General features: G+C 37.7%; 3 protein-coding genes and 1 long non-coding RNA gene across 4 annotated transcripts; 3 read left to right on the top strand and 1 right to left on the bottom strand.

Annotated features, from left to right (window-relative positions):
• Window positions 1–1804: 1804 nt before the first annotated feature.
• On the bottom strand, window positions 1805–7424 carry LOC109189922. Its single transcript, XR_002055663.1, has 3 exons — window positions 7073–7424; window positions 6373–6504; window positions 1805–2067 (listed from the first exon to the last, which is right to left on the bottom strand). It is a non-coding gene; the product is annotated as an uncharacterized LOC109189922 (long non-coding RNA).
• Window positions 7425–9420: 1996 nt separating this feature from the next.
• On the top strand, window positions 9421–14026 carry LOC109189920 (probable glycosyltransferase At5g03795). Its single transcript, XM_019340553.1, has 3 exons — window positions 9421–9841; window positions 12371–12938; window positions 13522–14026. The coding sequence occupies exons 1-3, from the start codon at window positions 9445–9447 to the stop codon at window positions 14003–14005; spliced, it is 1449 nt and encodes a 482-aa protein (XP_019196098.1). The 5' UTR covers window positions 9421–9444; the 3' UTR covers window positions 14006–14026.
• A 1513-nt stretch (window positions 14027–15539) lies between these two features.
• Window positions 15540–16376, top strand: LOC109189883. The gene has a single exon (XM_019340505.1). It carries the CDS (start codon window positions 15540–15542, stop codon window positions 16374–16376), a length of 837 nt encoding a protein of 278 aa, XP_019196050.1.
• A 971-nt stretch (window positions 16377–17347) lies between these two features.
• On the top strand, window positions 17348–21201 carry LOC109189882. The gene is made up of 4 exons (XM_019340504.1): window positions 17348–17509; window positions 17669–19604; window positions 19714–21101; window positions 21193–21201. The coding sequence occupies exons 1-4, from the start codon at window positions 17348–17350 to the stop codon at window positions 21199–21201; spliced, it is 3495 nt and encodes a 1164-aa protein (XP_019196049.1).
• Window positions 21202–22299: the final 1098 nt, after the last annotated feature.

Genomic DNA, 22299 nt, shown 5'->3' with positions numbered 1-22299 from the left:
CATGGGAATATATCCCTCAGTGCTCCCACCATCTTGTGAACCAACGTTCACTGGTGTAGCTTGGGAATTAGCAACATTGTTGCCATTCCCACCATTGTTGTTCTCAACAACATTCTCCTCCCCATGAATTGGCAAAACGGGATTCTCCATTTCTTCAAGGAAATTAGAGATAAACAACCAACAGGAAACGAGAATAAGGTTTTAAGATTGTTGGGTAATAAGGTGGAAAAATCCCAAAATAATAATCCTACGGAAAGATTATTATTATATGGGAAAAACAGAAAAAAATCTGGGAAGAAAAAGGTGGAAAAACTGGGTAAAGGTTAGCATGAGTTTGAACACAAAGTTCTTTTCCTTAAAACCTTATTTGCTACCTCCTACAAGTGCTAGGAGCGTTGTAGCCTAGGTTTCCCAGGATAAAACGTGCTACAATTCTTTGTTTAAGCACCCAAACAAAGAACCCGGCAAACAAAGCAAAGCAAGAACGCTTGTTGGCTAAAGAAGGGAGTAGAAGCAGAGTTTTGAGAAGCTAAACGTACTGGAATTCCTTTGTTTCTTGTTCTGTGTAAAATGCTACTGCTCTACCTCTCTTTATATAGGGCTGTTGACGATAACATTTAACATGGCCATTAAATTGGTATTAAAATCAATTGTGTAACACCTGTAACAGCCACCCACTAACTAGGATTAAACTCAGATTCAAAATTGGAAATTAAATAGTATTAATTCCGTAACAGATGAGTTTAATCTTCACAACAGGCAGAACTTTCGGGTTTCAGACCGTCGGGGTGCAGGTTCGCTGTTCAGGACACGAAAGTACAAGGTTCGGCCTTAAAAGGCCGAACCAGCAGCACGAGAGTGCAACTCTCGTGCTCTGTGGTCAGCCCGAGAGTGCACCTCTCGTGTTCACCGTTGCACGAGAGTTGTGCTAAAGTGATACCGAAGTTTGGCATAACTTAGTCCGCAAGGCCTGCCAATATTCGAACGACATTCGTGCCCGCGCACACGAGCTCGGGCTTGAATCAAGCCTTTTCGATCTCGTTTCTAGTTGGAATTTGATTTGCCCCCCCCCCCCCCCTCCCCCGCACGAGAGAGCCTCTATGCTATACAATTCTACAAGCTCCAAAAGAGCTCTTGTATAAAAGGGGGGCAAATCCTCTTTCCAAACCAATGTAGGACAAAATTCACTTTTTCCTTCATTTTCCAACTCAAATGGGTCTACTTTGAAAATCAATATCTCATTCACCCATTATCCGTTTTGAGCGTACAATATATCAATCTCTTCGTCTCACTACGAAGAACCCGAATCCACTTTGACCTGACCCAAATCAGAAGTGGACCCCACTGATAATTGTACCACAAAATAGCACTTAATATGCCATTTTAAGCTATTTTTCCAACAAAACATGCCTGCAATTTGAACATTTGGAGAGACTAATAATAAAAGTAGTAATGTTTAATTTTAAAAGATAATTAAAAATTATGTTTAATTTAATATTTACATAGACAAGGGATCAACTTTCTATCTATATACATATAAAGGCCATAGGATTTTGGCCAATCAAATCCTTCCATTTTCCCGCCTAAATACACGACACCGTTTAGGTGGTTTTTTTTTTTTTTCAAATCCATTCAATTTCCCGCCTATTTGAAAATTTTAATTTACTGATTTGGTGTTGCCGTATGATTTTAGGCCTGCTGTTTAGGGGTGTGGGCTATTGTGGAGTTAGTATTCTAATGGGTTTCTAGATAGGAAACGTGTGATTTAAGTCTAATAGGTATGGGAGTGATCTAAACTGCAGTGCATAGGTAATATTTTAATATTTTTGCAATTGTCCGACTCTAAGTTTGCTGGTTATATATAGCTACACATTCAGGCCTCAAAGCAAAGCAAAGCAAAATATTACAACTTTCTTTCATCTGTGCTACCACAAAACGAAGCAAAATATTACAACTTTCAGCTTTCAAAAACCAACATGACTGGGCAGTTCATAGTTGGTGCCCAGCTTCACCCGCAGCAGACTTCTAAGGCCATTAGATTGCATTGTGTGCGGAGCTATGTTGTCACTGAAAACAGAGGACAAAAACAAATTAGAAGTCAAGAGTGTGTCTTTCATGATCAAGAGGTGTGCTATTCCTATATTACTATCTTCTAATTTTATTGTCCATTGCTAACTGTTTATAAGTACTTATGATATTTTCTTTGTGTCTTGAATATAGGATATTTTTATTCATGTTCACATACCTATGGATATTGTTGCAACATACCAGAATATGTTCAAGGAGGGTAAAGTCTATGGTATTCGAAATTTCCTATGTATCACTAACTTTTTCAAGTATAAAACAAGCACACATCGTTATATGATCAAATTGAAACATCACACTGTTGTGAAGCAATATCAGCGTGTGAATTTCCCTAAAACAATGTTCCGGTTTAAGAGTTTCCCGGACATACTTTCAAAGAAGAATGTTGATGAGAAAGTGTTGATAGGTAAGAGTTTAACTGGATGCATACATATATAATACTCAAATGAAGGAATGCTACTTTGATTATGTTTTCAACCATAGCCATCAACACTAATATTCTGCTGTTATTTTATGTAGATGTGATTGGCCGAGTTGTTGAAATTTATACACCACTAGACAAAGTGATAGCTGGAAAACAAACAAGGCTTATTGACTTTGTTCTTGAAGACAATGGGTAATATATATATATATTTTTTTTGGCTTGGCTATGCTGATGGAAATCTTATTATTAATTCTGTTGGGTATTTAAATTGGTTTCTGTTTTCGTGCAGTAAAAATAAGATTAAGTGTACATTATGGGATGAGCATGTGGATCAACTATCTCCTTATTTCCACATTGCTGCATCTGATCCAGTCATACTTCTCATTCAACTTTGTAGGGCCAAGTTTATGGACAGTAAGTTCTAATCCAGGATGTGTGTGCTTTCTATTTCAAGTAATATCCTATCTCCTAATGAGCAAATTTTTTTCTGGTTAGATGGCGAGGTTCGTATTTGCAGCTCCTTTGATGCTACCTAACTATTTTTTACTCATTCATCTAAGGAGTTCCGTGACTTCAAGAATAGGTGCATTTTTATTTTATGGTGCTTGTTCAACTTTTTAAATCAAAATGGATGTGAAAGTATTTACTTTTTTTTTTTTATTTTTAATAGCTTTACAGGTGACTACACCCCTTTGAGGTGTATAAAATCTGGTTCTAGGCTTGATGTTGGTTTCCCTACTAATGGCCTGCATCCTAATGATATTTTGGTTACTTCTATTGAAGATATTTACTTGAAAAAACAGGTTAATATGCTACAATGTTTGATAATTATTTTTGTTTGTCTACTAATTTTTTTGGTGTTTTCTATATACTTATAAATTCTAAGCATAAAAGAGATGACCTAGATATTTTTTTTTTTTTTTTTTTGCACCAGTTGGGGGAGTATTGGGTTGCAGGCAGAATTGTTGGTGTAGAGAGTATAAGTGATTGGTATTTCATTTCTTGCAAGACTAATTCTTGCAAGAAGAAGCTTGCTGAACAAGGTGGCATGATGTACTGTGGTGGGTGTAAGAATTCTTGGCATGAAGGAATTGTGAGGTATAGGTTGATTGTCCGTGTGGCGGACCACACTGGAGATGCTCCTATGCTTATATGGGATCATGAATGTGCAGATTTGGTTGGTATGTCAGCGGCTGAGTTAAAGGCTAAGTACCATGAGGTATACTATACTATTTCACTTCTTTATTATGTGTTTAGTGGTTGGTTTTTGATGTCTTATCTGTTCTCCAATATTTCTAGGGAAATAATTGTATTCCACCTGAACTTGGTCGCTTGCGTGGGATGTCTATGGTTTTCCGTATTGTTATGAAGAAGGAACAGGTGGAGAGCTACTATTCTGCCTTTACGGTTCTAAGGATTTGCAGGGATGAGCCATTAGTTACACAACACTGCTCAGGTTTTCTAGGTGCCCCTTCTGCTGAAATGGTTCCAGGTCATGTCGGAGGTTCTTTGGATGTTGGATGTAACTATGAGGTATACTTATTATTCTATTTTTGGGTTTATAAGTGGTTCTAAGTAGGTTATTGACTGGTCAGAACTATTTTTATGCAGCAACAGTTTGGCAGTGATGAAGAGGAGTTTTTTGGAGTGGAGGATGTCTCTGATGGTGTGGAAGATGATATCACTGTTGGTTTGGATGACATTTCTGAGGATTTAGGGGATGAGCATGTTGCTGATGCTGTTAAGGGATCTATGGTCAAAGATTTGGTTACTGCTGGTGGTTGTAACAAAACTAAGGATAAGGGTGTTGTTGATTTGGAAAGTGAACATGTGGGTGTTCCTCTTAAGAGATCTCTGCTGAAAGAGTTTGGTATGTCTGGTAGCATAAAGAAGGCTAAGGAGGTGGTGGTGAAGCAGGAAAAGTAATGGAAATTTCTTTATTTAGAAATAGGTTGTACTAATACTAAGCTGGTAAGTGGGTTTTGTGTGCTAAATTCTACCAAACTGATGATTATGCCTAGAAAACTGCAGCTTTTTGAAATGTACTGTTAGCCAGTGGATTGTGTGTAGTGTGTTTTTGCCTATGAGTTTGTTTTTTGAACACTGCAGGTGTTTCAGTGTACTGGTAAGCAGTACAATGTATGTAGTGTGTGTTTTGGGAGGCAATGTGTGTAAAACTGCATATGTTGCAGTTGCTAATCTATTTTAAATGTAATGACTGGTTGCTCTAATTGCAAACCAGCCACTAATGGGTTTTGGTTCTTATTCTATTCAAGTATAAGTATATATTGCTTACCCAAATATTACAAATAAACCTATTATTAATCAAAGTATAATATATAATATAGAAATCCAAATCATTAAAAAAAAAAAAAAAACAGTTAGAGCATATTATAGCAACAAATTAAATCATATTAATCTATAATTTCACAAAGTCTATTATAGCAAGCCCAAAAAAAATTGCAGCATACTGATAGTTTCCTGGTAATGAGATAAAAAAGAAAGGGGGAAATTACAAAAGGTATAGCAAATTAGGAGGTTGATTTTTGAGTAAATACATATCACTTGCATATTGCAAAGAAATATATTATTCCTTAAGTGAAATAATAGGAACCCATTCAAAAAAAAAAAAAAGAAAAAGTATCAAAAGATTAATATTTGAGAAATGACAAAGAAATTGATAGTGGCCATGGTAAATCATATACAAAAAGGGCAAATTTTTTTTTTTTAATAGATTAGCAAGCTGATCATTAAAGAAAAGGATCTCCCATGCACATGTATTACAGATAAATATGTTATTTTACAAACTCAATTATAGCAACTAAAAAAAAAGGAAGCATCAGACTCCTTTATCATCACTTGCTTTTGATTTTAGATTGTTAGTATTTGTTCATATATATGTATAGAAAGTATTTCAATTACTTATCTATTCCAAATTAACCTATTATTAAACAAACTTTAATATACCAAAAAAAAAAAAAAAAAGCAGTTATATCATATATTAGCAGGCTCATATTTGAGGTAAAGGACTTGCATATGTATTGCAAATAAATCTATTATTTCACAAACATCATATAGGAACATTTTTCTTTTTTTCTTTTCTTTTTTTTTTAAAAAAAAAATGGCATCTTACTGAGAATTGAGAAATGACAAACAAATTTAGACAAGCCCTGGTAAATCATTTTTAAAAAAGGAAAAAAGACAAAGCAGATTAGCAGGTTGATTTTTGAGAAAAAGGATATCAATTGCATATATATTGCAAATACTTATATTTTTTCACAAATCCTATTATAGCAATAAAATTACAAATATATATATATATATATATATATATATATATATATATATATATATATGTGTGTGTGTGTGTGTGTGTGTGTGTGTGTGTGTGTGTGTGTGTGTGTGTGTGTGTGTGTGTGTGTGTGTGTGTGTGTGTGTGTGTGTGTGTGGGGCAACAGATAGCAATTTGAGAAGTGAAACAAATTGACAATGCCATGGTACAAATTACACAATACCCAAGACATACATTTAGGAATACTTTTTCCCATACACCTATACCTATACCTAAGCATTTAATGTGGATGGTAAGTGTTGACTATTATATACTAATGTTTGATTGAGACTTCTTAGCATGTGTACTACCTGGTATCTCTATATATACTTCATTTAAGAATGCAACATGTACACTATATATTCATTCCAAAAGAGAACTTCTGAAAGTTTTTAGCTAGCAATTGCAACAATGAAAAAATTGACTAGCTCAACTATCATTCGTGGAAAAAGAAAGCTTGATGTTGAAGACAAAGGTAAAAATGAAACATACATGTTGTTCTTCATTAAAATTGTAACAAATGTTAACTTACTTTTTTGGTTTGCAATACTCATCTTCTTTGCTTTCCATTTGTCTACTATATCTGCACCAATTTGGTTCCCTATGTCTCTTCTTTTTTTGTCAGTGTATTGAGAGAGTGTAAATGCAACACTTTCCTGTACACCTGCAAATGAATATTATTGAGGTCATTAAAAAAAAAAAATCAAAACACTACTAATATATTTGTTGACATGTTTTGTATATAAAATTTGTTGATACAATGATTTAAAAATAGTATTACTTAATAACAGGTGAATATGATTTAAATTGAACTTTTTTAAGAATGAACTCATTTTTTTAAGCAGAAGGGTAAACTGAAATTATGCTTTTGATGGCATGTGAAGTGGAAAGAACTCTAAAAAAAAAAAATTAATCAATTTCAGTATTACTAATCAATTTCAAACTAAATTATTGAATTGTACAGCAACACTAATCTTAATACTATTTTTTTCACAATTTCCAACAATATTCATGCATAGAACATATCTAATATAAAAACGCAGCTATTAAACAGAAAATTAAAGAGAACATAGATTTTACGAAAATTCATCAATTTGAGCTGAGTATTTTCATTTTTATAAATACAAAAAAAAATGCATGATTCTAATTTTGATAAAATTGCATAATAGATGTCTTTGTACCAAAAAAATATAAATTATTAACTTCAAAATTAGTAAAGTATAAGTTTTTACCTTATAGATGTGGTAGTCGTGGTTGCTGATTTTCTTTTAGATTTAACATAAGAACGTTTGTTCCAATCCATCTGTTGAGTGGTGTTTAGTAGAATTGAAAACGCTGAACACAAGATAACACTTTTCTTTGATGTAATTAGTCTAGATTTGTGAATCGTATACATCGAAAGATATAGAGAATAGGTTAGAGAAGGAGATTGGTAGAACGACAGTTCGAGATAGAAAAAGAATGGTGTATAGATGTGTATGTCGTTAAATTTCCAGAATCGATTTACAAAGAATAGGTAGTGTTAGGGTTTTGTTGGGTGTAACTGGTTAGTAGTTCCAATTGGACTACATAGTTTTGTAAAGGTGATGTTTGAACATGGAGATGACTAGAAAATGACATCGAGCTAGAGGCGATAGCTTAAGCAATAATGGCGATGTGTGGATGGTGTAGTTTCCAAAAACAGTAGACACAGTGTAGAGAAGATATGCGCAGCCGAAAAGATAGGGTTCCGACAAAATGGTCTAACTGTTCAGTTGTTTAGGGTGTTTTGTTCTGGTTTGGATTTTGGGTTGGGCTTTGATAGGCTAGAGTTTATATTTGGGCTATAATTAGGCTAGAGTTTGTGGTTGGGCTATGGTTAACCCATATTTATTTATTTTTTTTTGAAAGGCCCATATTTATAATATACTTAATATAATTAATGGGAAAATTATTGTGTGGACCATAATAAAAAGTACATTTTTAATACATTAAATGTACATTATTTTTGTACTGAATATACATTGTACAATATAATGTACACTTAGAACAAAAATAATGTACATCCCCTGAATACAATGTACATTATTTTTGTATTGAATATACGTTATTTTTATACTGAATGTACATTATTTTATAGTAGACATTATTTTGCAATGGGACAAGATTAATTATTTCTAAATTAGCAGATCATGTTGTTGAAGCCAAGATTCTTTTTGGTAGTAATGCAGGTGAACAAGTCTTGATCCCACGATTGTCTCTTACACCGTCAGATACTAGGCTACCATTTAAATTCCAACGAAGGCAATTCCCACTTATGTTGTCTTATGCTATGACGATAAACAAGAGTCAAGGCCAAACATTGTCTACAGTTGGACTTTTGTTGAAAAAATCAGTCTTTGTTCACGGATAATTATATGTTGCTTTGTCTAGGGTTAGTAATCCGAATGGTCTTAAGTTACTTATTTGTAGCGACAATGGAGAGTATGTTTCTTCAACGTCTAATGTTGTATACAGAGAGGTCTTTAACAATTTATAAAATTTGTATATTATTAATTATTTGTTACCTATGCAATATGAAGTTATATTTTACATACTTTTTGAAATGCCAATATAATTTTTATATTACTATTACTAATAAACTAATAAATAAATAATTGAATATATATATATATATATATATATATATATATATATATATATATATATATATAGAGTTAATACTCAAAATGGTCCATCGACTATGTCATAATTACCAATTTGGTCCTCAACTACCATTCTTACCCAATTAAGTCCTCAACTATGTAACTTTTACTCAATTAAGTCCTCAACTATACAATTCTTACCCAATTTAGTCCTCAACTATACAATTCTTACCCAGTTTAGTCATCTGTATTAATTTGACTGTTTGTTGACTGTCAAAAGTCGGGATAAAATTATAATTTTACAAGATTTCTCATTCCTCTCCATTTAGCAGCGCCAAACCATGCAGCAATACACTCCGATCAGATTTAGATCGTCAAAAAATCGTTGGAAATCAAATTCATGGGCTATCCGATGCATAACCATTACTTCGATACTGACAGGTTTAGAACGCAACCGGAGCTTATTGCTACATGGTTTGGCGCTGCTAAATGAGGAGGAAGGAGAAAACTTGTAAAATTACAACTTTATTTCCACTTTTGATAGTCAACAAACAGTCAAATTGACAAAGGACTAAATTGGGTAAAAATTGTATAGTTGAGGACTTAATTGAGTAAAAATGATAGTCGAGGACCAAATTGGTAATTACGACAAAGTCGAGGGACTATTTTGAATATTAACTCATATATATATACTATTTTTTATTTTATTTTAGCCGTGCATCGCACGGGTGGAGTACTAGTTTTGTATAATTGAACAGATTTGACTACTTAAAATTTAACTGCACTTTTTTTTTTTTTTTTAATTTAATGATTTGATTGCATTTTTTATATTCAGTTCAATGACCAATTTGAATAATTAAAAAAAAAAAATTATAGTGAATGACCAAAAGTAATTCCCTAGACAAAAAGTGAAAATTATTCTTTAGAAAATAAACTGTCCAAGCTACACACAGGACACAGCTCTGCCGGCTACCGCTTGTATGAATATTTTGGAGTGTGGACTAACCGGTAGGCGGCAGCAAGAAAGCTCTTCAATGGTGACTCAAGTGTTGATAATGCTCAACATCCTCACTCCTCGCCGCGATTCCTATTCGCCCAGAGCATTTCTCTTCTTCTTCTTGCCCACCACCTTAGCTCTCCTCACCTCTCTCTTCGTTCTCATCTACATCTCCTTCACCTCTTCTTTCTTCTTCGCTCCTCCCCACCATTTCTCCCACTTTTCTAATGCTAATGGACCCTCTTTACAGCTACTCTCCGATTCTCCTAACCATTCCGTTCCTGAGTCTCCAATTGCTGATGCTAAAGAGAGAGTTGCTGATGATCAGATTATTGAGAGATCAATTCAGGGGGCACTGAGATTTTTCTCCAATTCGAATGGTATGTATGTTTTCGTCTGTGCAAAAGCTTGAATCTTGTGCTTAATTTTACGCTATTGGGCGTCCTATAGTTTAGATTCTTAAATTTAAATTGCGATGAATCAGAATAAAAACTATTGTGAATTATGAGAGATTATGTCGTTGCGGCTGCTTTGGCCTGGGATTATGACTCTCTTTGGTATGCTGAAAAGCTAAGTAGATAATAAGCTAACTAATTGAAATTAAAATTAAAGTGTTTGGTAAAATTAATTATTAAATTAACTGATAAGTGTAAAAAGACATGAAATGATAAATTAATATATTAGGATTTTGATTAATGAAGGGTAGATGGTGTTATTTTTGTAGATTAATAAAGATAAGAAAGAAAAAAAAAGTTAAAAAACTAGGAGCTTATAGTTTATTTGTAGCTTAAAATAAGCTATTAAGCTCTACCAAACATAGCCCTACCTACTTAATTCTACTATACTTTATGCCTACAGGAATTCACTTGCATATGTATCTTGGAAATTGTTCGTTTCTGGTTCTAAAAAGTTTTGTTCTCCAGTCTTGCTTGGTTGTTTGTCTGAAATGCTGAGAAGTTTAGTTGTTTTAGGCTTGGGGGTGAGGTGTAGATTTAATCTGGAAACTCAGAGCTAACGGATCATTTTCAATGGATCATTTTCTACATCAAATGTGGTCGGAATTTCAGGGTTCCTAACTAATGTTTGGAAATATTCACGATTTCACTTGTTTTCAACATTAATTGCCTTATTGTTCTTATTGTTTCTATTATACTATCTTTTTATATAGAATGAGGTTTGCTAATTATTCAGTGTTTTGACTCAACTTATGGAAATGGAATCCTTTCCACACTTGTAACCATAAGGTCAAGAATACGGATCCATGCCCCCTTGGTTTGAGCCGGTCAGCTATGGGTAACCTTGGCTGGTTTACTTCCTTGTGGTCCTTCGCCGTCTAGGGTTACAAGGCGGGGTTTACTCACTCTCTTTGCCACCTTTCCATGTAGGGGTGAGCAAATGGGTGAATTGCAAACCGTCTTGGAACCAGTTAATAGGGTAGTATAATAAAGGTAGGCTTACCTATGCCTATCACTCTACCAGTTGGTTCTGTCTCAAAAAATCATGAATTGATAGTCATAGGGCTAGATGCCTGGACCCAGAATCCGGGAATTGGGTTGGGTGAATTGATTGTCAATCCCGTCTTAATCTGTTAAGACATTGTTTGATGAGGAATTGTGGGGTGGAAGTATTATATGAGCTCAAATTGTTCTAAAATCATTATTGGAGATAAGTTTTCACCATTAAGCTATTTACTTTCTGAATGTCAAGAGTTCTTCTATTTTACTTAAAGTTGGGAAATGCTAAATATGTCTGGCCATCTGGGAAAAGCTGGAAGTATTCTCAAGAATTTTAAAAGTGAAAGAAAAGATCAGATTAACTATTTGTAAAGGAACTTCATTTTTTCATTATAATTTGGAACTCAATATAGCTATTTGTTCACTTCTCTTATTATTATTCTTGATTATTGTTGTTTTTGGGTCCAAATACTCAAATTGTCAGAACTTTAAGATATTGATTGCTATGCTTGGGAACTTTATTTAGTAATATGTGGTTTTTTAATAATTTATTTTACTTCTTCAGAAGTTTAAGCAAGCAGTATGATCTCCATCACTAGTTTAGCATCTTTAGTGTGCTTGCACTTACTAATATTGTTCTTTTTATTTGATCGTTTCTTTCTTGCAAATAAGAGAACTTGATAGTAAATTAGACTAAAGTTGAAAGTGGTGATCATAGAAAATTTTAGCTAGTTTATTGACACATAGAGATCCTCATTGGGTATAAAATTTGTCTATTCAGGGCGTATTATGTTATGTTCTCCCGTCACGGGCAAGAAAACATAAGGAAAAATGAACAAAGAATAATAGTTGGAAAAGGAAAAGAAGAAAACACTGGGTTTGCAGTTTTCTTGAGACCCAAAACTCCGTTAGGCCCATTTTGGGATTGAATTTCTGCCTACCATTATTCTAAATAATTTTCCCTTTTATAGGGTTGATTAGTAAGATTCCTAAACTAAGAATGATTAATTATTTGGTAGTTTCTAAATAATTAAGCTACCTAAACCAATTCGAAGACCAAGAGTAATAAGTTAAATAACTATTTAGTAATTTCTAACCGTGTTGTAAAAATCGCGCCTAGGCGCTAGGCGGTCGGCCACCTAGGCGTTCTAGGCGCCCGCCTAGGTGCTCTAGGAGTCCGCCTAGGCGCTCTAGGCGCCCTAGGTGGTCCCCAGGCGCCTAGAGGGCGCGTAGGGATTTTTTCAACCTTGATTTCTAAATAACTATTTAGTAGTTTTATAATGCAATAGTAATAAAATAAGACTTCCTAAATAATCATGGCCCCGGCATGTATGGGCGTAGTCATTCCACTATGTCAAATCCTCGATAATGTGTTCTGTATTGCTCAATTTTTCACTGGGTTTCCTGCCCCGGTCATATATCATGAATCTGGAAATGATTTGCTTTTACTTTCAGGAAGCTCTGTGAATGACAATGAGGTGTTCTATGATAGAGATATCTTTATGGAGAACTATAAGGAAATGAATAGGAGCTTGAAGATTTATGTTTATCCTCACCAGCAAGATGAACCCTTTGCCAATGTGCTCTTGCCAGTTGATTTTGAGCCAGGGGGAAACTATGCTAGTGAAAGTTACTTCAAGAAAGTGCTTATGAAAAGCCATTTCGTAACAAAAGACCCTCTCGCTGCGGATCTCTTCTTTCTTCCTTTTTCAGTTGCTCGTTTGCGGCATGACCCCAGAGTGGGGGTCAATGGAATTCAAGACTTCACGAGAAGCTATATATCCAACATTAGTCGTGAGTACCCTTACTGGAATAGATCTGGTGGGTCCGATCATTTTTATGTTGCTTGCCATTCCATCGGTCGTTCTGCCATGGAGAAGGCAGCTGAAATTAGAATTAACGCCATCCAAGTTGTCTGCTCGTCGAGTTATTACCTCTCAGCTTATGTTCCACATAAAGATGCATCCTTACCACAGATTTGGCCAAGGCAAGAAAGGAATCTGGATCCGACGCTATATAAAAGGCAAGTCAAAGCTAATGTGTTGAATTCACTGTTGTAAAAATCGGCCTAGGCACTAGGCACCCCTAGGCTATTCCGCTTTCACTATTAGGCGCCCAAAAATCTGCCGGGCGCCTAGGCGGCGGAATAGGCCGAAATCAGTCAAAATCGGCCTAGTCGGCCGAGTCGGTTGATTTTGACCGATTTCGTCCGATGTCGTCTTGTCCAACCGTCCGTAGACTAGTTTGATACTTTGAATTTTGGATAATTGAAGTATTTGAGTATTTCATATTTGAGTATTTTTATTTTTTAATATTGTTTTGATGTTATGACTTATGAATTATCATCATTTCATTTATTTGGATGTGTTATTTGATTGAATGTTGAAAACAGCCTCATTAAAATTGTCAAACTGCAAGTCTGCCACTATTTTTTTTGGCGCCTGCCTAGTGCCGCCTAGATTCCGCCTAGGCCATCTAGGCCCTAGGCGCTGCCCGGGTGCCGACTAGCGCCTAGCGCCTACTGCAACCATGGTTGAATTGCATACATGAGTATTAAGTGATCGAAGATGAAAAGTTTTATATTCATTTGGATGGATGAATTTCAGGAACAAGCTGGCATTTTTCTCGGGATCAAACAATTCTCCAGTACGCGAAAGGCTTCTGCAGTGTTGGGGAAATGATTCTCAGATCTCTGTGCACTTCGGTCGGCTTGACAGAAGAACTTATGCCGACGAACTTTTGGGTAGCAAATTCTGCCTGCACGTCAAAGGATTCGAAATAAACACAGCTCGGATTGGTGATGCGCTGTATTATGGATGTGTCCCTGTTATCATCGCCAATCATTACGATCTTCCATTTGCAGACATATTAAACTGGAAAAGCTTCTCAATTGTTGTTGCTACATTGGATATCCCTCTGTTGAAGAAAATCCTTGTAGGTATAAGTGATGATAGATATACAAAACTGCAAAGCAATGTGATGAAGGTGAGAAAACACTTTCAATGGCAGATTTTCCCTGTGGATTATGATGCATTTTATATGGTCATGTATGAATTATGGTTGAGACGAAGTTCTGTGAGGCTGCAATAGATTATAGATGTTATACTCCATCACACTCTTTTTATTCTTTCCATTCCATTATTCTACTGCTTAGATTTTTCAAATATACTATGTGATTATATAGGGGTTGACTCTGGTGAAAAATAAGGTAAGATTGAGCCGTTGATCTAATTTAAATTAATCACCTAGAATGAAAAAAAAAAAAAAAAAAAAAAGAAGAAGAAGCTAGCAGATAGCTTCCTTTTGAACCGTACCAAAATTTTGATTTAGGTAGCTTTTAGCATTTCATTATATTGGTTTGAATCTAGAACAAAACAGATTAGCATGTAAAAAATCAACTGATCTTCCCTGGGTTTATATATGTTTCTGTGTTCTCTGCTTTTTATCTTGAGTGTTAATCACAAAATTAAGGTAAGAAACACTTCTGCAATCAAATTCAACTATTACTAATACTTAATTGAATAATTCGCATTTATGTAATTTTTTGAAATTACAATTGTGCATTTAAAAATGTTTGACAGTGCATTTTTCCTTCTCTGTGTCATCACAAGAGCTTCTAAATGCACTTTCAGTTATCTGCAAATACACTATCAAGCATTTTTAAATGCACAATCATATTTCCAAAAAAAATGCACAATCGTAATTATTAAGAGTGTTCATGTGGATGGACCCGCGCTCACTATATGTGTGGACCGGCCCGCGAACTAGAATTCTTCAACCATAGCTCGCGGCGGCAATTTATATCCTGCACCACGGCGCGCGTTGCATTGTGCGCCCAGATGCAAAACGATGTCGTTTCAATTTTTATTTTATTTTTTGAAATTTCCCACCCCAGTGTTTGACAGTTAATTTTTCTTTAAAAAAAAAACCCATGTTCAAAAATGTACATAATGTTATACTAGAATACACATAATTATATACATGAATGTACATAATTATATAACAAAATATACATACTCTTTTTTAAAAGATAATACACATAATCTAACATAATACATAATAAACATAAACTTTTAACATAATACACATCAACTTTTAACATAATACACAAAAATTTATTGATTCGGATGTACATAATTGTATAAAAAAACATGTACATAATTGTATAAAAAAAATGTACATAATTGTATGAAGAAATATACATAACCACAGCAACTTCCTACCGCGCCTCCCAAAACGACGTCGTTTTGGGAGGCGCGACGCACAATACTACGCGCGCCGTGATATAGGGTATAACGATTGGTTCGCGGCCAACTTCAAAAATTGAATAAAATAGTATAATATTATTCTATATTATAATAATTTAACCTGAATATTATTAGATTTTATGACTTTGCTATTTATTTATTTATTACTCTGAGGTATTGTTTTTGAATTATTTTAAATTGCACATTTATTCCTGTGCATAACCAACTCAACAAAGTCAAGTTACTCAAGTCAATTAGTGACTATAAAGAATCTCTCTCTAGGGTTCCTAGGGTTTTCTCTCAATTTCTAGGGTTTCTAGGGTTTTTCGAAGCAGTTCGGCTCATCTCTCCCGGCGATCGCCGGCGTTTCAACATCGATGGATGAACGGAATGACGAGCAGGTAGCAGCAGGGCAGTCGGCTGGGATGGTGGAGAGACTCACGGCAAGATGGGCTGATATGGCGTTAGAGGAGGACGGGGACGAGTTTGTCCCGGAGGGTGACGGGGTGGGCGAGGTTGCGGTAGATGGTGAGGCGTCATGGGCGGTTGTAGGCCGTTTCTTGACGGCGAAAGTTGTCAAGCTTGAGTATATGAGGAATGTAATGGCTTCTGTGTGGCAACCGGTAAGAGGGGTTCAGATAACGGAAGTCCAACCGGGGCTATTTTTGTTTGTGTTCTTTCACGACACGGATGTTGCGTATGTCTTGGAAGGGGGACCATGGGCTTTTGAAAACAATACGCTGGTTTGCCGTGAGGTTCAGGGGGGGATGAATTCGTGTGATGTCCCTCTGGATACGGTAGACATGTGGGTTCAGCTGCATGGATTACCAATGGGCTACACATCGCAAAGTGTTCTTGAGCAGGTCGGTAAGTTCATTGGTACTTTCGTGAAACATGATGATAGGTTTGTTGGGGCTCCCTGGTTAACTTTTTATCGCATTCGGGTCTCAATTGCGGTTGGTAAGCCATTGAGGAGGGGTATGAAGCTGGTTAAGAGGGATAGGACTACGTGTTGGGTGTCCTTTAAGTATGAACGACTTCACAAGTTCTGTTTCTTCTGTGGGCTAATGGGGCATGTTCACACCTTTTGTTTGAAAGCAAGGGAAAGTCGGGTTCCGGAGAGTGAGTTTCGGTATGGAGTGGAGTTGAGGGCGGGGGGTGGAAGGGGTGCTGCGAGAGGGGTGGGTGGGAGCTGGCTTATTCTAGGGGTGTAAATGAGCCGAGCCGCTCGCGAGTCGCTCGTGAGCGGTTCGGTCAACGCTCGGCTCGAACTCGGTCAAAATCGAGCTCGGCTCGAGCTCGAGCAGCTCGTGGATTAAATGAGCACGAACCGAGCTTAGGTATTGTAGGCTCGCGGCTCGACGAGCCGCTCGCGAGCTTTATAATATATTATATAATATATAATATATAATATAATTATATTATATTTAGTATATAAAAATAATAGTTAGGGGAGGGAAATTAAAATACTTTAATAATTATGTATGGATAAAAGTCATAAAACAAAGTAGTTTAAATTTTAAATCAAACAGGTCAAATTCGAGATCAAAATTGAGCTCAAATTCGAGTCTAAACTCGATCTCAAATTCGAGCCTAAACTCGATCTCGAATTCAAGCCTAAACTCGATCTCGAATTCGAGCCTAAACTCGAGCTCGAGTAGCTCGACAATTGCCGAGCTCGAGTTCGAGCATCAGTTCACTAGCTCGAACGAGCTCAAGCTCGAGCTCGAGCAGTGCTATCATTAACGAGCACGAGCATGAGCATACCCAGGCTCGGGCTCGGCTCGGCTCGTTTACACCCCTAGCTTATTCCAGTAGGGGGGAGACCGTTACCGATGCCGGAGAATCGGTCGGCGGGTGGGGAGGGTGTTCAGGGAACGTTGGCGGAAGGTGAGGGTGAGGAGGGGGTTTCGGGAATTGGGGTGTCGGATGGAGGGGAGGTGGTGGCAACCGGGAAACGCCGCAGGGAGGGACAGCAGGGGTGTGAGGGGAGGGAGGGTGAGGATGTGACAATGAACGATGTTTCAAAAAACTTGTGTATGGCGGGAGCTGTATCTCAGCCCCGCCCGTCCTCATGAGTACGCTGAGCTAGAACTGTCGTGGCTTGGGCAACCCACGAACAGTTCGACAGATAGTGGACATTGTGTCCCGGAAGAAGCCTGAATTTGTATTTTTGATGGAGACTATGGTGGCACGGATACATGCAGAAAGGCTCCGTGTCACGATCGGTTATGAGGGTTTGTTCTATGTAGACAATGACGGGAGGAGTGGTGGTATGGCATTACTTTGGAGGAAGAATAACTCAGCATCGTTGTTGGGATATTCTAAACATTTTGTGGATGTGGAGGTAAGGGCTTAGAACGGGAATCAGTGGCGGATGACTTGTTTCTATGGGCAATGGGATCGTAGTAGGAGGTCGGAGTCCTGGAGTTTGCTGGAGAGATTGAAACCTAAATCTGTTTTACCCTGGGTACTCATAGGGGATTTTAATAATCTTCTGTTTCAGTATGAGAAGAGAGGAGGGAATCCTTACCCAAATCACCTCTTACGAGGCTTTGGGGAGGCCCTAGATGTTTGTGGCTTGATACAGTTGCCTATGCGAGGCCATCAGTTTACCTGGGAGAAGAGTAGAGGGACGGAAAATTGGATTGAGGAGAGACTGGACAAAGTTTTAGCCACAGCGGACTGGTGTGGACTAAATAATCATGTGGATGTGGAAAACATCATACCCCGACCTTCAAATCACTCAGCACTTTTCCTTAGTATAGATGCGCCACGCATCCGAGGGGGGAGATTTGCAAGACGATTTAGATTTGAGATGGCATGGCTCCAGGATGAGGGGTGTAGAGAGGTGGTGACTACGGCGTGGCAGGGAGGGAGGGTTGAGGGGTTGCTGAATTGTCAGCAGCGGTGTGGGGAGAGGTTGATGAGGTGGGGTGGAGAGAAATTTCATAAGTTTGGAGAGCGTATTGGGCAGTTGAAAAAGAGACTGGAACTGCTCATGAACAGGAGAGACCCGGCCGCATTGGCTGAGTTTCACCAAGTTGATGTTCTCTTAACCCAGCTGGAGGCGCAGGAGGATGTGTTCTGGAGACAGCGGGCCAAGCAGCACTGGCTTCGCAATGCAGATGCGAATACGAGATTCTATCACAGGTATGCTTCTGCTCGTAAGAAAAAGAATACTGTGAATAGAATTATGAATAATGATGGTGTGTGGGTCGAGGGGAATGATATGTGCTCTGTTATCCTTGAATATTTTCAACAAATTTTTACAACTGAGAGTACTGTTTTTGATGATGCTATGATTGATAATTTTGTCCCGCGAGTAACGCATGCTCAGAATGAATCTTTGTTGCGCCCGTTTGTACCGGAGGATGTGAAAGAGGCAGTATATTCTATGTATCCTGACAAAGCGCCTGGCCTGGATGGAATGAATCCAGGCTTCTACCAGCACTTCTGGGATGTAGTAGGGGGGGATGTGTCTGATTTTATAATATCATGTTTGAATACAGGCAATCTTCCGGATGGTATAAATGATACAAACATTGTTTTAATCCCAAAGAAGGCGATGCCGGAGAGGGTGGCTGATATGAGACCGATTGCTCTCAGCAATGTTATTTATAGGGTAATGGCGAAGATGATAACGAATAGGATGAAGCCACTTATGGGAAACTTGATCTCGGAGTCTCAAAGTGCGTTTATCCCGGGCCGCCTGATCACAGATAATATTCTTGTTGCAGCAGAAGTGGGGCATTATTTAAATAGAAAGCAATGTGGGCAGGTAGGATGGAGTGTTTTAAAGCTTGACATGTCAAAGGCTTATGACAGGATGGAGTGGTCTTTTCTGCAGAGAATGATGTGCGCTATGGGTTTCGATCAGCGGTGGGTTACCCTTATAATGCATTGTGTCACAACTGTGAGGTATACGATTATGGTAAACGGAGTGGCAGGTGGACAGATAGTACCTACACGAGGTCTCAGGCAGGGGGACCCTCTATCTCCCTACTTGTTTATTATTTGTGCAGAGGGGCTCTCCATGTTGTTACAGAAAGCGCAGTTGGATGGGGTGATCCATGGCTGTAGGGTGGCAAGAGGGGCACCGGCGGTGTCCCATCTATTTTTTGCAGATGATAGCCTGCTTTTTTTCAAAGCTAATATAGAGGAAGCTGGTGTAATTAAACAATGCTTACACCAATATGAGAGGTTGTCTGGCCAAAAAGTGAATTATGACAAGTCAAATATTTGTTTCAGCAGAAACACCCAGGAGGAAATAAGGGGGGAGGTGGCGGCAGTTTTAGGGGTAAGTCAGGCGGCTAATTTTGGGAAATATTTGGGACTCCCATCTTTTGTAGGCAGAAATAAGAGAGCTATTTTTTCCTATGTGGAGGATAAAATCAGGCAGAGAATTGGTTCCTGGAGTAAAAAGTTGCTTTCTCAGGCTGGTAAGGAAGTACTTTTGAAAAGTGTGGCACAATCTATGCCAACCTTTTCAATGAGTGTTTTTTTGTTACCTGAGACAGTTTGCACATCAATAGAGAGGACCATGAACAGGTATTGGTGGGGATCTGGAACGGAGAGGAAAATACATTGGAAGGCTTTGGGATAAATTATGCATCCCTAAGAAGTATGGGGGTCTGGGATTTAAAGACCTACGAGCTTTTAATTTGGCAATGCTGGGAAAACAGGCATGGCGTTTTCTCACAAACCCCGGCACTTTGGTGGCAAGAATATATAAAGCCAGGTATTACCCGAATACATCTTTTGTTGATGCTACCATAGGAAATTGCCCAAGTTTTTGCTGGAGAAGTATAATGGCTGCGCACGGAATGGTTTGTTCAGGGGTAAGGAGGCGTGTAGGGAATGTACAAAAAACATTAATATGGGGGCATCCCTGGCTACCAGATAATCCCAGTCCGTTGGTCCAAACAATAATGCCCCAGGAGTTGCGACATGCCCATGTAGCAGGATTGATTGACCAACAAACTAATACCTGGGATCCACATATTCTGACTGATTTATTTATTCCTGAGGATGTCACACGTATTTTAATGATCCCTGTTAGCCCCGAATATGAAGACACTTGGTACTGGAAGGGGGAGATGAATGGAATATATTCAGTTAAAAATGCCTATAGGCAGATTAAGGGGGATTATGTGCATAACCCAGGTGATTTTGATAAATGGGTTACTATGTGGAAATTGAAAGTGCCACCCAAATGGAAGACCTTTTTGTGGAAAGCAGTCTGTGGTATCCTCCCTACTACGGACAATCTAATAATGCGACGAGTTGAGATTGATCTGCTGTGCCCAATGTGCCAAGGGGCGCATGAGAACATCATGCATGCGTTACTCGAGTGTGACTATTCAAAATTAGTGTGGGGTATGTCGGGGTTGCCGGTTACCAATATACATACTAATTCATTGCCGACATGGCTTATGGGAATTTTTAATGTCTTGACAGAGGAACAGTGTGGCCTAGCAGTGGCGATATTATATGCTATTTGGAGTACCCGCAACAAGGCGGTATGGGACCACGCCCTCCCAAGACCGACGGACACATGGAATCGAGCGGTGGCGGCCATGCAGGCATACCGACGTGCGCAGCCCGGCCTGTCGGCACGGACACTTACTGCCGTGATCAGTCAAGCCACTGGCGGTGTACCTCACTGCTACGTAGACGCGGGTTTCAGGCCGGATACGGGAGAAGCATCCTATGGTGTAGTTCTCGTCTCACAACATGGATCGTTTGTTGCGGCAATGAATGGACGGCTCGCGGGTGCTTTCTCGGCTACTATGGCCGAAGCACTGGCCTGTAAGGAGGCGCTCTCTTGGCTTAGGAATCGGGACATCGTGGAGGTGGACATGTTGACGGACTGCATGGAATTACAAAATATGATGCGTACAAGCCACACGGCTAACTACTCCTACCTTGGGATCATTGTAGACCAGTGTAGGACTGCTATATCGTTATTTACGAGATGCTCGCTGAGTTATATTTCGAGAAGTTTAAATTTACATGCTCATACTTTAGCTTCTTTAGCTTTCAATCAGGACCAAGCTATGTATTGGGACTCTGTCCCTCCTGACTCTATCATTCAGTTTATTCATTAATATACCGCATGGAAAATTTTCAAAAAAAAAAAAGTCAATTAGTGACTTCTTTATATATATATATATATATATATATATATATATATATATATATATATATATATATATATATATATATATATAAACGAATCGAATCGAATAGCGTTAATTTCAGTAATGGTCCTCCGACTATATTGATTTTCCAAAATTAGTCATTGACTTTTAATTTGGATACTTTAGGTCCTTTGACTTTCAATTTCTTTCCAATTAAGGTCCTTTCGTCAGAATACGGTTAATTGAGTTTTAAATGAAGGGGTAAACTCATCATTTCACCTGCCTATGTATTATTCTTAGTATTTCTCCATTGTATACGCGATATATATGAAGATAATCTTAGTCGAAACCCTAAAATGTTCCTCGTCGTTCCCCATTTGCTGACTACCCGTGTGTGCGTTCCTCTATTATTGAGATGTTTACAAGGTATAACAGCGAAATACGAAGGGAGAAATACGAAGAATAATACATAGGCATGTGAAAAGGTGAGTTTACCCCTTCATTTAAAGTCTAATGAACCGTATTCTAACGAAAGGACCTCAATTAGAAATAAATTGAAAGTCAAGGGACCTAAAGTGTCCAAATTAAAAGTCGGGAACTAATTTTGGAAAATCACTATAATCGGAGGACTATTGCTGGAATTAACTCAATCGAATAATTGTCATAAAGTATAAACATTTAGTAATGAAGGCCAAATTTAAAGGTGATGATATAAATTGTTACTAGATATATTTCACCAAAAAGCCTGTAATGTCTTAGGCTAAAATACCAATATATTATGCTTTGAGGATGATAAGTAAACAATGACATTGGATGGAGAGCTTTAGGGATGAGATTAATTGCTGCAAAACAATCCATTCATCATAAAAACCTTTACAGACTTGGTGAAAACTTTCACATTTGACTTGGAGACATTGCTATTTGAAAACTTTCAGGAGAAATAGGTTTCACTTTATAGTTGATAGGGCAATGCAAACAGTACTGTAAATCATAT

The sequence above is a fragment of the Ipomoea nil genome, unplaced genomic scaffold, assembly GCF_001879475.1.
Source record: "Ipomoea nil cultivar Tokyo-kokei standard unplaced genomic scaffold, Asagao_1.1 scaffold1568, whole genome shotgun sequence".
Lineage (NCBI taxonomy): Eukaryota > Viridiplantae > Streptophyta > Magnoliopsida > Solanales > Convolvulaceae > Ipomoea > Ipomoea nil.
Note: the sequence above shows the minus strand (reverse complement) of the source record. Positions and strands in the feature narration are given on the sequence as shown.